Below are 13,291 nucleotides of genomic sequence, written 5' to 3' on the forward strand. Positions count from 1 at the left end.
TCAGTAAGGATAGACAACAACACCTCCTCCATGATCATCCTCAACCCCGGTGCCCCACAAGGCTGTGTTCTCAGCCCCCTAACTCTACTCCTTATAAACCTATGACTGTGTGGCAAAATTTCCCTCCAACTCGATTTTCAAGTTTGCTGATGACACTACCGTGGTGGGTCAGATCTCAAACAATGAAACAGAGTACAGGAATGAGATAGAGAATCTGATGAACTGGTGCGGCGACAATAATCTCTCCCACAATGTCAACAAAACGAAGGAGATTGTCATCGACTTCAGGAAGCGTAGAGGAGAACATGCCCCTGTCTACATCAATGGGGATGAAGTAGAAAGGGTCGAGAGCTTCAAAGTTTTTAGGTGTCCAGATCACCAACAACCTGGTCCAAATAGGTCCAATTTCTTATACAGTTCAAAGCAAAGATGAACTAGTTTGGCAATGCCATGCTGACCCAATTGTTGCCATCTCAAAATGATTTCTCAGAATCATCTCCAAAAGTACCAACTTCTTTAGTCCCTAATATTGCGAATACTACTATGGAAGACTTATTTGAATCTCAGCAGTAGGAAAATTAGCTTTACGTGAAAAATAAAAAGTTTCAGTTAATTCTATTTTTAATAAAGCACTTTAGTGTTGCAAAACAAATGAGACTTAAATTATAACTTCACTATGCATTCAGTCCATGGGCTATCATTGTTATGACCTAATTCAGCTGAGAATCATTTTTCCCTTTTTAAAAAAAAACCTACTGGTCCCCCCATGTCGACACTATAGTTAAGAAAACCCACCAACGCCTCTACTTTCTCAGAAGACTAAGGAAATTTGGCATGTCAGCTAAGACTCTCACTAACCTTTACAGATGCACCATAGAAAGCATTCTTTCTGGTTGTATCACAGCTTGGTAAGGCTCCTGCTCTGCCCAAGACCGCAAGAAACTACAAAAGGTCATGAATGTAGCCCAATCCATCACGCAAGCCAGCCTCCCATCCATTGACTCTGTCTATACTTCCCTCGGCAAAGCAGCCAGCATAATTAAGGACTCCATGCACCCCGGACATTCTCTCTTCCACCTTCTTCCATCAGGAAAGAAATACAAAAGTCTGAGGTCACGTACCAATCGACTCAAGAACAGCTTCTTCCCTGCTGCTGTCAGACTTTTGAATGGACCTACCTTGCATTAAGTTGATATTTCTCTACACCCTAGCTATGACTATAACACTACATTCTGCACTCTCTTGTTTCCTACTCTATGAACGGTATGCTCTGTCTGTATAGTGCACAAGAAACAATACTTTTCACTGTATACTAATACGTCACCATAATAAATCAAATCAAATTACTACGATGTTATTCATAGGATCAATAATACTCTAGACACAGTACTATGCACCATTAATCATTATACACAGTCAATAAGAAAGTTGATCAGGAGGACATCTATTCTCTTTGGTCGTATATGACATTCTAGAATTTGATTGTCCTTGACTCTAGAGTATGATTTGGTACTTCAGTGGACACATCTTCTCTTCGATTTAATTCTGCATCATTCTCACATGATATAGTAGCAAAGATACAATCATCAGGCAACTGAGATTCAAATAAGTCTTCCATAGTAGTATTCGCAATATTAGGGACTAAAGAAGTTGGTACTTTTGGAGATGATTCTGAGAAATCATTTTGAGATGGCAACAATTGGGTCAGCATGGCATTGCCAAACTAGTTCATCTTTGCTTTGAACTGTATAAGAAATTGGACCTATTTTTGCCAAAATTATGGCAGGTACCCATTTCTCACCCATGGCATAATTACATGCTAACACTCGATCTCCTTGCTGAAATGAGTGTTGTTTTACCCTCACCTCTCCTCTAGCAACTTGAGATTGTTGTTAATAGAGGTAATAACAAATCAAGCATAGTTCTCAACTTACTTTTTAAGAGTAGTAGAACTGCAAGTAGTATTTCAAAAGATGCCAAAAAGCTACTCACACCATATAATAAACCTTGCTCTTTTGAAGCTTTTAAGGAATGTTTCAATTGTATGAATCTTTCAGCTAATCCACTGGTTGATGGATCAGGTGTGTGTTGATAAGGCGTGGATTTTATATGCTGAATACTATTTATTTTGAGATAATCCTTAAACTCGTGTAAAGTAAACTGTGAACCATTATTGCTAATGATTTGTTCTGCAAAAATTTTTCAGTGGTTTTTCAGTTGTAGTCGATCTCATTATAACAAGTTCTGACCACTTTGAGTGTGCATCAATTATCATTAAGAACATGTAACCCTCAAAATGGACCAGCAAAATCTACATATGATTGTTACCGTGGCATATTAGACCACTCTCAAGGATATAAAGGAGACAATGGTGATGTATTCCTTATTTGTGCACGGGGTTGACACAGTCCCACTTTTCTTCAATCTGAACATCTGGAACTGAACATCAAAAATTAATCGTGTGCTCATTCCTTCACCCAGACTACACCAGGATGTCCTTTGTGTAGTTGTCTAAGAACTCTTCCACGTAGACTAGGAGGAATGATCACTCGGATTCCCCACAGTAGACACCCATCTTGGACGGTCAACTCAAGCTTTCTTAATACATATGGTTTCAAATCAGGATACAGACAATATGTTCCAGCTATTGTTCCTTTCAATACCACATGTATCACTTTCCCATCATGGTATGTCTCTGAACTTGAGAAACTGTCACAGGCAAATGATCTACTAGTGAACGATAAAGAATATTAGCAAAATTAGTTGGTGGCAACTAGTGCTCAAGGGGTAAAGCTAAGCATGATAGTGCACCAGTATGGCACTCTGATGTTACCTGAGTGTGCAGATAAGATCAGTGACCATCTTTGCAATTGGCTAGCAGTTAACAACGGTATGCCTTTACAACCCAAAAAATAGTTAAGGGTCAATGATCAATCAATAATGTGACATGACGACCATATAAAGAATGATAAAACCTTTGTCTGCCAAAAATTCTCAATGCTTCTATTTCTAACTGAGCTCAGTTCGATTCAGCACTAGTCAGAGTACACAAAACAAAAGCTACTGGTCGTTCTTCTCCTGAAGGCATAATATGTGAAACCACTGCCCCTACTCCATAAGGTGAAGCAACGCAAGCAAGCAGTAATGATAATTAATGTATTAAAATGAATTAATACTTTAAAGTTCTGCAAAGTATCTTTGACATCCTTGTATGCTTTCTCACATTCTGTTGTCCAGTCCCATAACTATTTCACACATAATGAATTATGCAATGGCCTATATAATGTAGCTAAGTTAGGAACAAATTTGCCTTCATAATTTACACATCCTAGAAACATCCTCTATTGCATTGCATTTGTTGTACGTGGTGCTTTTAAAATGGCATCCGTCTTTTTAAGTGCTTTATGTAGGCCTTTACTATCAATAACGTGATCCAAATACTGGACTGACATCTGGAAGTTACTTTTCTTTCTTGATATGGAGACCATTTGCTTGAAGATGTTCCAAAATTGCTTCTAAATTATTCAAATGCTCTTCTTTACTGGATCCTGTAATTGGAATTTGATCCAGGTAACATTGTACGCTAGAGAGTCCACTTAGAATCTGATCCATTGCTCTTTGGAATAGGGCTGGTGCAGATGTTATTCCAAAAGGCAATCTTTTATAACAAAGAAGACCTTTGAGTAATAATGGTAAACAATGGTTGAGATTCAGCGGCTACATTCATCTGTAAATATGCTTGTGAAAGTCAACAGATGGCGCCTCCCCGCCATCTGCTGAATTTCTGCCCATCTGATAACTCAGCAAACAAGTCTTCAATTAAAGGAAGCGAATATTGATCAGTACACAACACTGGATAAATGGTTGTTTTAAAATCACCACAAATATAAACTGAACCATCTGGTTTCATGACAGGTACAATGGGGGTAGCCCAGTCACTCATTGTAACATGTGCTAATAAGTCATACCTAATTCTTCTTTGACCTTGCGATGAATTGCATATGGCATCACTCTTGCTTTGAAACTTTTTGGTTGGCTATTAGGTTTTATCTTGAATTTCACTTGAACTCCCTTCATTGAGACACATCTCTCCTCGAATACACTCCTGCACTTATCCAGAAGTTGCTGTAGGTCTGTTTTGGCATCAACTAATTTTTAAAAATTCATTCATGGGCTTTACTGGCTGGCCAGCATTTATTGCCCATCCCTAGTTGCCCTTGGAGGGCAATTGAGAGTCAACCACATTGCTGTAGCTCTGGAGTTACATGTAGTCCTGACCAGGTAAGGACGACAGATTTCCTTCCCTAAAGGAGATTAATGAACCAGATGGGTTTTTCTGACAATCGACAATGGTTTCATGGTCATCAGTAGATTCTTAATTCCAGGTATTTTTTATTGAATTCAAATTCCACCATCTGCCATGGCGGGATTCAAATCCAGGTCCTCAGAACATTAGCTGAGTTTCTGGATTAATAGTCTAGTGGTAATATCACTAGGTCATCGCCTCCCCGCCATCTGCTGACAGCACTCCAGTTAGCCTTTACCTTCTCCAACCATGATCTCCCAAATAGGGCTGGAAAATTACCATGGACCACATGGAGAGGTAACTCGACTGTTTCCCCACTCAACTCTACATTGACCATGATGTAACCTTTTAACAGCATGATCTCTTTGTACAAGTCCTTAAAATCACATCAGCTGGTTTTAAAGGAAGACGCTTCAGCTTTTGTTGGTATGTAGTCTCAGGAATTAAAGATAGAATAGCACCAGTATCAATCTCCACCCTAGTAAATTGTCTGCTTGGAATCACCCAGAATCTATGTGATCCACACTGTATGGATAAAACGTTCACTTGGAGCTTTTCATCATATTTCTTCACAGTCATAATTCTTTTCTTCCGTGTTGTAAATCCTGTTTGTAGAATGCAACTTGTTCTTTTTCTTGAAGATTCCCAGATTCTTCTTCTGAATATTCTTCTCAGGGGATGCTGGACTTGCCCAATAAGCTTTTGCAATGTGACCCACTTTGCAACACTTATTGCAGTGACTTTCCTTGCTCTACCATTCACTCGCTGAACGGCCGATTTTGGCGCATCTGTGCCATGCATCTGTGAAATACTTCCAACATACATCAATGGAAGGTAGTAAGAATTGGAGATATTCCTGGTCATCTACATCATGGAAAGAAAAATGGAGCCCCTGCTATCATTATTCATAGCTCTGGGAATACAACTTGCATTGTAAAAATGAATGCCGACACACCAACTCGGACTACTTTGGAGGTCAATTGGTTTAGATCGCTGGACGGCCAGTGTGGATCAGGTTGGTGCCAACAGCTGGGTACTTGTCCTACCCATGGAGGAGTCTGTGGCGCTGGGGTTTGCCTTGCATTTGGACAGAGAACTGAAAAAGAAGATGAAGCCAAAGGAAAGGTAAGGCTAATCATGGGCCAAGAAGCCTTCTTATGAAAACAAAGAGCATGGTCGAGTACTTTGCATTTATCTTCACCAGAAAAGAGGATGCTGCCAATGTAGCAATAGAAGTTAGCAATGACATTGGATAGAATTAAAAAAGATAAAGAGGAGGTACTTTACAAGACAGTGTGCAAAATAGAACATGTCATCTGTCCTGAATGTAATGCATTGTAACTGACTGAGGAAAGCAAGGGTGTAAAACTGTGCTGACAACAATCTTCTAATTCTCCTTTACATATATGAGAGTGATGCTGCAAGACTGGAGGATTACAAATGTTACTCCCTTGTTTAAAAAAATGTGGTGGAGGGTCAGAGAGATAAACTTGCCAACTACGTGGCGTCAAACCAATATTGTTCTGGGGGAGATTTGAGAGACAAAAGATCTGAGCTACTAAATGAAAGTCAGCACAGATGACTTGAAAAATTGAATCAAGTTTTTGCTTTTAATAAAAAGCAAAAACTTGATTCAATTTTTTGATGTAAGTAATGAGGTTGTTGTTATATATGCAGACTTACAAAGGATATCTGACAAAGAACCACAAAATATACTTGTTAGCAAAGTTAAAGACCATGGGATTATCTGAACAATGGCAGTGTGGATACAAAATTGGCTCAGAGACAGCAAGCAGAGATTAATGGAATAGTCAGAAGGAAGTATACAGTGGTATTTCTCAGGGGACGGCATTAGGACCATTGCTCTTTTTAATACGCATTAATGATCTAGATTTGGGCATAGGGTATAATTTCAGAGATTACACGAATTTTAGAAATCCACAAGGAGGATAATAACGGACATCAGGTGGACAGATTGGTGAAATGGCAGACATTTTGTAGGTGAAGTTTAATGTAGATAAGAAGAGTGAAGTGATATATTTTGATAGAAAATTTAAGAGACACTGGGAGCGTATGCAGACAAATCTTTGAAGATGGTAGGACAAGTTGAGAAGGCACAAACAAAGTATATGGTACTTTGATTTTATTAATAGAGGTATAGAGTACAAAAGCAAGAAAATAATGCTAAACCTTTGTAAAGCGCTGGTTAAATGTCAGCTGGAGTATTATGTCCAATTCTGGGCATCACAGTTTTGAAGGGATTACATGACCTTTAGGAGGGTACAGAAGAGATTTATTTGAATTATATCAGGAATGAGGGACTCCAGTTATGTGGAAAGACTGAAGAAGATGGGACATTTTCTCTGCTCTGACGAGAACAGAGGGGAATTGACAGAGGAGTTCAAAATCATGAACTGTTCTTGTTCAAATAAATATGGAGAAACTGTTTTCAGTAGCAGCAGGATCAGTAGCCAGAGGACACAGATTTACGGTGACGGCAATTGAATCGGGAGTGATAGCTGGAATTTTCTGAGCGTTCATGCCGGCAAGATCTTCTGATCCCACCGAAGGTGCAGCCCTGCCACAAGTTTCCCAGCAGCCGGGGTGGTATTCAGCAGAAAGCCCCATTGACAATGGCGGGACCAGAAGATTCCACCGTTGGCCAACAGGCTGCCTCAAAACATGCAGCGGGTCGCACAGAAAATCCCACCCAACATAAAGAAACACTTTTGTTTCCATAACAAGTTATTGGTGATCTGGAATATATTGCCTGAAAAGGTGGTGGAAGCAGACTCCGTAGAAACATTCAAAGGGAATTGGATACATATTTGAAAAGTAAATGTTTACAGATTTTAGGGAAAGAGGAGGGAATAATTGGACAACTTAACCATAGAGCTGGCACAAGCACAACAGTCTCCTTCTGTACTGTATCGTTTTATGATTCCATGGTAGATCATTCCAAATACTCACCATCCTTTGAATGAAACAATGTTCCAGTTGTATATTTACTTTTCATTAATTTCTTATTCCACTGGCTTGAATGATCTTAAATTAATACACTGGGTTAATCTTCTTTGATTATACCTCAAAGCTAGATCTTTCCTACAAGTCTTTCATAACTTATCCCCTTTACATCCGAGTTCATTCTTGCTGCTTGTCACTGCTTTCCAAACTTCCTGTCCTTTTGGAAAAGTGTCCAAACTGCATTTTAATGCTGGATGCAAATTTATCGAGCTTCTGCATCCAGGTAGTTTGATATTGACTCTTGTGGTACTTCATTCACCACTTCCCACTAGTCAAATCCTAACCCTCTCTGGTACCATGTATCCAATCCAACATTCTATCCTATATTTCCTAAAATTTAGTTCCATTACTGATCTCTCATGTGAGACTTTGTCAATGACTTGAAAGTTTTTTAAAAAAAGGAGGCCATAACTTCAGAGCACCCCAGCATCAGATTGGGGGGTTATCCCAAAGATGTGCTTGGAAATCCCTCTCAAAACATCACAGGTAAGAGTTTGCATGGCAATTGTCCAGAAGTGCAAACTTCCTCTGGGCAACTCCCTGTGCTGGGAGCCATCAGAAAATGTAATCTCTCTCTCCCTCCCTCGGCATATCCTTCTTTAATCCAACTTCAATGCTGGACCCCGAGGACAGTTGCACTGGCTGGATCTCACCTGGCCGGATCTCACCTGGCCTGAGTCATAATTCAGACATGACAAGCATGGGAGACATTTAATGTAAGTAATTGGGTACAGAGGGGAAACCTAACGTCGATTGCCATTCTGAGGAACTTATGAACAAACAAAGAACAAAGAACAATACAGCACAGGAACAGGCCCTTCGGCCCTCCAAGCCAGGATTGAATCCTGAATCCAGGATCCCCGCCCAATTTTCCAGCCTATCTACATACCAATATCCTATCCACCGAGCTGTCCCTCACAGCTACGATGCTTTGTTCATTACAACCTATTATGGCCCTATATTGTCAGAACTTCCATTGTTAAATGAGATTTATTAAATAGCACCTTTTCTTCTAAACTAGTTATTTTGCATCAAATTACATATTCTAAATATATCTTCAAAGCTATATCATTTGCAATAAAATGGCTCTATTTTTGAACCATTCCATTTATAGCTAGTAGAGGAAAGAAACTTTCATCTCTTCAATCAGCTAGAGCTCATGCAAAAACCATGGAATAAATTAACACAGAAAATATATTTCAATTTGCAACTCTGCCAATGCTTGTTGGAATTTTTAATAAGACATATTGCTTCTTAAAATGCAAGTTTTGTGTAAAGATTGAACTATTTCACCAGTCTCCTTTGCTAATTCAAGAACATTTTATTACAGCAGTCGTCAAGCGAATAATTTCCCTTAACCTTTTACTGGTTCTATTCGCTTGCCATGATAAGCGTGAACCGGCTGTATTCATGCACCTTGGGGCAATATTACCATACTCTCAGTTGTTACACAGAAACAACTAGCCAACTGGCCCCATTTAGTTGACAGCTCCATGTCTTTAATCTGATTTCCTGCCATCACTAGTTTCTATCTGGTTTTTAAATGCCTCAAATGATTTTGTATAAAACACCTTCAGGAACAGTATGTTCCATATTCTTACAATCCTTTGTATGGAGACAATTTTCCCTGAAATTACTTTCAATCAGATTAACTTTTAAGCCTTCTTGTTTTTGGATTCCCCTGCTGCAGGGAAACCTCGTTTCCCATCCATCTTATCAATTTTCTTCTTTAAACATTTAAATCTGATTATCCTTGAACATTATCAACTTTAGAGAATACAAGTTAAATTGAATGCATCTCATAAATGAACCTCTTTATCAGTACCATCCCAATAAGCCATCACTGAACTCCCTCCAAGGATAGTATATAAAGGCAAAGCTAGACACAATGAGGCCTGACCAGAAATTTTACAATTATAGTAGTACCCCATTACATTGATACTCTAACGGCCAAACTTTCAATGTTGATGGGGTGTAAAATGGGCAACATCAGATTAGGCACTCATTACACAACTCACCCCATTCTCCTTTCCACTGAATTCAATGAGCAGCTGATGAGATCATTTTAAGTCCTGGCTGAAATTGAAAATTAAGCGTACAACATGTGTAGTGAAACCCAAAATATAATTTTAATCCTACCTAACGAATGGAAACCAGGATGACTAGGTTACCTGCCCAAAGTTAGTGAGGCCCTTCCTTAAATAGAGAGATTGGGGTCCAATTGACCTCTGTCAATTTCAGCTCTGACTTGAATGAGGAAGCTACTGCTACTTTCTTACCTGGTTGAACAAGGGAAGGAAGGCTCAAGACTTTCATTTCTTTGTAGGGCCAGAAGGAGCAGGAATGTTCTATGGGTCCCACAAGGAAAGTTTATGCCTCCCATGCCCTAGACTCAAACAGTCCTCCAGCTGAGACCTTCTTGAAAGTCTCTTCTCCACACCTATCCACATGTGGCTGACCCAAAGACAAGAATGCTACAATTGAATCAAATTCACAGTGACTTGTATGATTATGATTCCCACTGATGGTACTCTCAGGTTTCCCAGTATAGCTGATGTAGAATATGCCATCATAATGTAATGTAATTGTCAGTAAAATCCAATAGTAATGTACTTCTAACCAGATGGTGTACTGCTTCCATGTAATATATTTAGGTTCGGATTACAATCAAGAGTCTATCTTGATGGATGGAGGACAGAAAACCTTTATGAAAGTAGAATAAGTCAGCTGTCCACCATCTCCCCAGACTTCACCTTCACAGGGAGTATGTTGTGTCAAGAGTTCAGTGGGTCTCAGAAGCTGGCTGGTATTGATACACAATCTAATCTCACAAATTACTTCATTTGGAGATTACATTTGCAGCTTTTAAAATGCTTCTTCGTTCCCCTTTGTTGTGCATAGCATTTGCATAGAAATTGCTGCAGGAAAGAAGGTTATTTGGTCCATTGTGCCTCTGCCAGTGCTAGATCATCACAGAAGCTATCTATTCTAAATCAATTTCTCTGCTTTAGCGATTTAATGCCAGTAAGTGATTTTCTTGAAATGTTTCCCTAATTCTCTCTTAAATGTTGCGATTGACTCTGTTTCAAGAGCTATTTTCCATAATATATTCCACATCATGATAAAGCGTTGTGTGGAAAAACGTTTTTTCATTTTCTCCTTAATGCTTCCATGGTCAGTCCCAAGCTTGTAAATTATGGCAACAATTCAGCTCACTAACCCGTATCAATTCGTGCTCGGACATATCGATACTTCGGATTTGGTACAACTCTTTTCTTCAGAAACTATGAAGAAACAATAAAATGATAAACATAATTATGTCAGTGTGTGGCTCAGCTCAAACCCTGTCAGTGATTTAACTCAACTCAAACCCTGTCATAATAATTTAAAAAGAAAACGTTACATGAATTTTGAGCTACTCATAAAATCACAAAGAATGAGCCCCACTTCCAGATATGAATGGCCAGAGGGAAGGGTGAGGGAGGACTTGGTCTAGAGAGGGTGTTGTGGGAATGAAAGATTTTGAGGGGAAAAGGGGTAGACAGAGTAGAGAAAGATGTTAAAAGGCTAGGGCAAGGGATGCAAGGGGTAGGCCACTGTAGGGCAGCAGGGGGAAGGGCACTACATGGGATGGAAGGCACATCATAGGTGGGGGGATGTCACTTAGGGGTGGGGGGAACAAAGGCACTGGAGCGGCTGGGGGAGGTACGCAAGAAGGGAAGAAAGCCCTGCAGGAGGGCTGAGTAGGCACTGTTGGGGGGGAGCACTGCTGTGGAGGGTGGGAGGCATTGCACTGAAGGGGCAGAGGGTGAAAGCGCTGCAGGGGTTGGGTAGAGGGACCTGCTGGAGAGGGGTGGGGCACGTCGATCAATGGGGAAGGGGACAGAGCAACTGGCGGGCAGAGAGTGAGGCAACCGCAGGAGGCAGCAGGCTAGGGCATCAATGGGCTGTGGACAGAAGGTGCCTGTAGCCAGGAGACGGGGGGGCTGAGGGCAGCAGATGGCACCATGGGGGCTAGAGTTCACCTTGGGAGCAGGGGGCACCTTGAGGAGCAGTGGGCAGGAGGTACCACAGAGAGTATGGGGCACCTCCAGCACGGGTGGCTGTGGAGGGAAAAGCCATCGCGGGGCAAGGGGTGGGGGCACCATGGTGCCAGAGAGTAAGGGCACCACCAGGTCAGAGGGCACCAGCGGGAACCGTCAGGTCATAGGGGCGAGGGAACCGCAGGGCAGAGGGCGAGGGCACCAGTCAGCACAGGGGGCACCGCGGGGTCAGAGGGCACGGCTATAACGGCCTCCAGTCAGGGGGATTATGACTCCCGCCCTCCGGCCCGGGCCCGGCCCTCCGGTCTCCCCCTAAGCAGCAGCCGGCAGCCCCGGGCTCCGCTGGGCTCCATTACACACAGTGCCTGTACCTGGGGATTGCCGATGGAGCTCCTCACTGACATCTCCACAACCCGCCCGCGGCTCCTTCACTCACACAGCACCCGGCACCAACCGCCACTCACATTCAAAACACCACCCCATTGGCTGCTGCCTTTGAAACTGGCCAATCACAGTGAGGCTTCTTGCGGGGTGCCAAAGAGACGGTTGCCAGGGTGGGCGGGGACAGGCGGTTGCCAAGGTAACGGAAAGGACGCCGCCAGAGGGTCAGCAAAACCCCAGTGAGAGTGATTTAACTCAGCTCAAACCCTGTCAGTAACTCAGCTCAAACCCTGTCAGTGAGTAACTCAGCTCAAACCCTGTCAGTAACTCAGCTCAAACCCTGTCAGTGAGTAACTCAGCTCAAACCCTGTCAGTAACTCAGCTCAAACCCTGTCAGTGAGTAACTCAGCTCAAATTCTGTCAGTGAGTAACTCAGCTCAAACCCTGTCAGTGAGTAACTCAGCTCAAACCCTGTCAGTGAGTAACTCAGCTCAAACCCTGTCAGTGAGTAACTCAGCTCAAACCCTGTCAGTGAGTAACTCAGCTCAAACCCTGTCAGTGAGTAACTCAGCTCAAACCCTGTCAGTGAGTAACTCAGCTCAAACCCTGTCAGTGAGTAACTCAGCTCAAACCCTGTCAGTGAGTAACTCAGCTCAAACCCTGTCAGTGAGTGACTCAGCTCAAACCCTGTCAGTAACTCAGTTCAAACCCTGTCAGTGAGTAACTCAGCTCAAACCCTGTCAGTAACTCAGCTCAAACCCTGTCAGTGAGTAACTCAGCTCAAACCCTGTCAGTAACTCAGCTCAAACCCTGTCAGTGAGTGACTCAGCTCAAACCCTGTCAGTGAGTAACTCAGCTCAAACCCTGTCAGTGAGTAACTCAGCTCAAAGTTATTTCCTCCTTAAGCTACGAGGGAAAAAGAAGTTGGATATTAGCTTTATTTTTCAAATACAAAATATCTGAAAAAACTAGCACTCCACAATCTCTCGACGTGCCCAATAACTTGTTGCAGACTAACATGCAGCAAACCGATTTCTGATAATTGGCGAAAGAACCAAAGACAAAATGAAGTGTTTTAAATGAAACAAGTTGCTACAATGTACTGTCTGGAAGAGTAATGGAAACAGATTCAATAGCTGACAAAAGGGAGCAATATTTGGATTTAATGCAGACAAGTGTGAGGTATTGCACTTTGGGAGGACAAACCAAGGTAGAACATACAAGGTAAATGGTAGGACACTGAAGAGTGCAGTAGAACAGAGGGATCTGGGAATACAGATACATAATTCCCTAAAAGTGGCGTCACAGGTAGATAGGCTTGTAAAGAGTGCTTTTGGTATATTGGCCTTTATAAATCAAAGTATTGAGTATAAGAGTTGGAATGTTATGGTGAGGTTGTATAAGACATTGGTGACGCCGAATTTAGAGTATTGTGTGCAGTTTTGGTCACCTAGTTACAGGAAGGATATTAATAAGGTTGAAAGAGTGCAGAGAAGGTTTACAAGGATGTTGCCGGGACTTGAGAAGCTGAGTTACA

At 41.7% G+C, this 13,291-nt stretch overlaps 1 protein-coding gene across 2 annotated transcripts in view; it reads right to left on the minus strand.

Moving 5' to 3' along the window:
- The window catches only part of cep41 (centrosomal protein 41), a 37,756-nt gene extending 25,895 nt beyond the window's left edge, over positions 1–11,861 (minus strand). For both annotated transcript variants that reach the window (XM_078234742.1, XM_078234740.1), the window contains exons 1-2: positions 11,745–11,861; positions 10,551–10,614 (exon numbers count right to left, since the gene is read on the minus strand). In XM_078234742.1, coding sequence (XP_078090868.1) covers positions 10,551–10,614; positions 11,745–11,777 — 97 coding nt within the window. In that variant the 5' untranslated portion in view covers positions 11,778–11,861. The remainder of the gene's footprint in view (positions 1–10,550; positions 10,615–11,744) is intronic.
- Between the last annotated feature and the right edge of the window lie 1,430 nt (positions 11,862–13,291).

Source organism: Mustelus asterias, chromosome 19 (assembly GCF_964213995.1).
Source record: "Mustelus asterias chromosome 19, sMusAst1.hap1.1, whole genome shotgun sequence".
Classification (NCBI taxonomy): domain Eukaryota; kingdom Metazoa; phylum Chordata; class Chondrichthyes; order Carcharhiniformes; family Triakidae; genus Mustelus; species Mustelus asterias.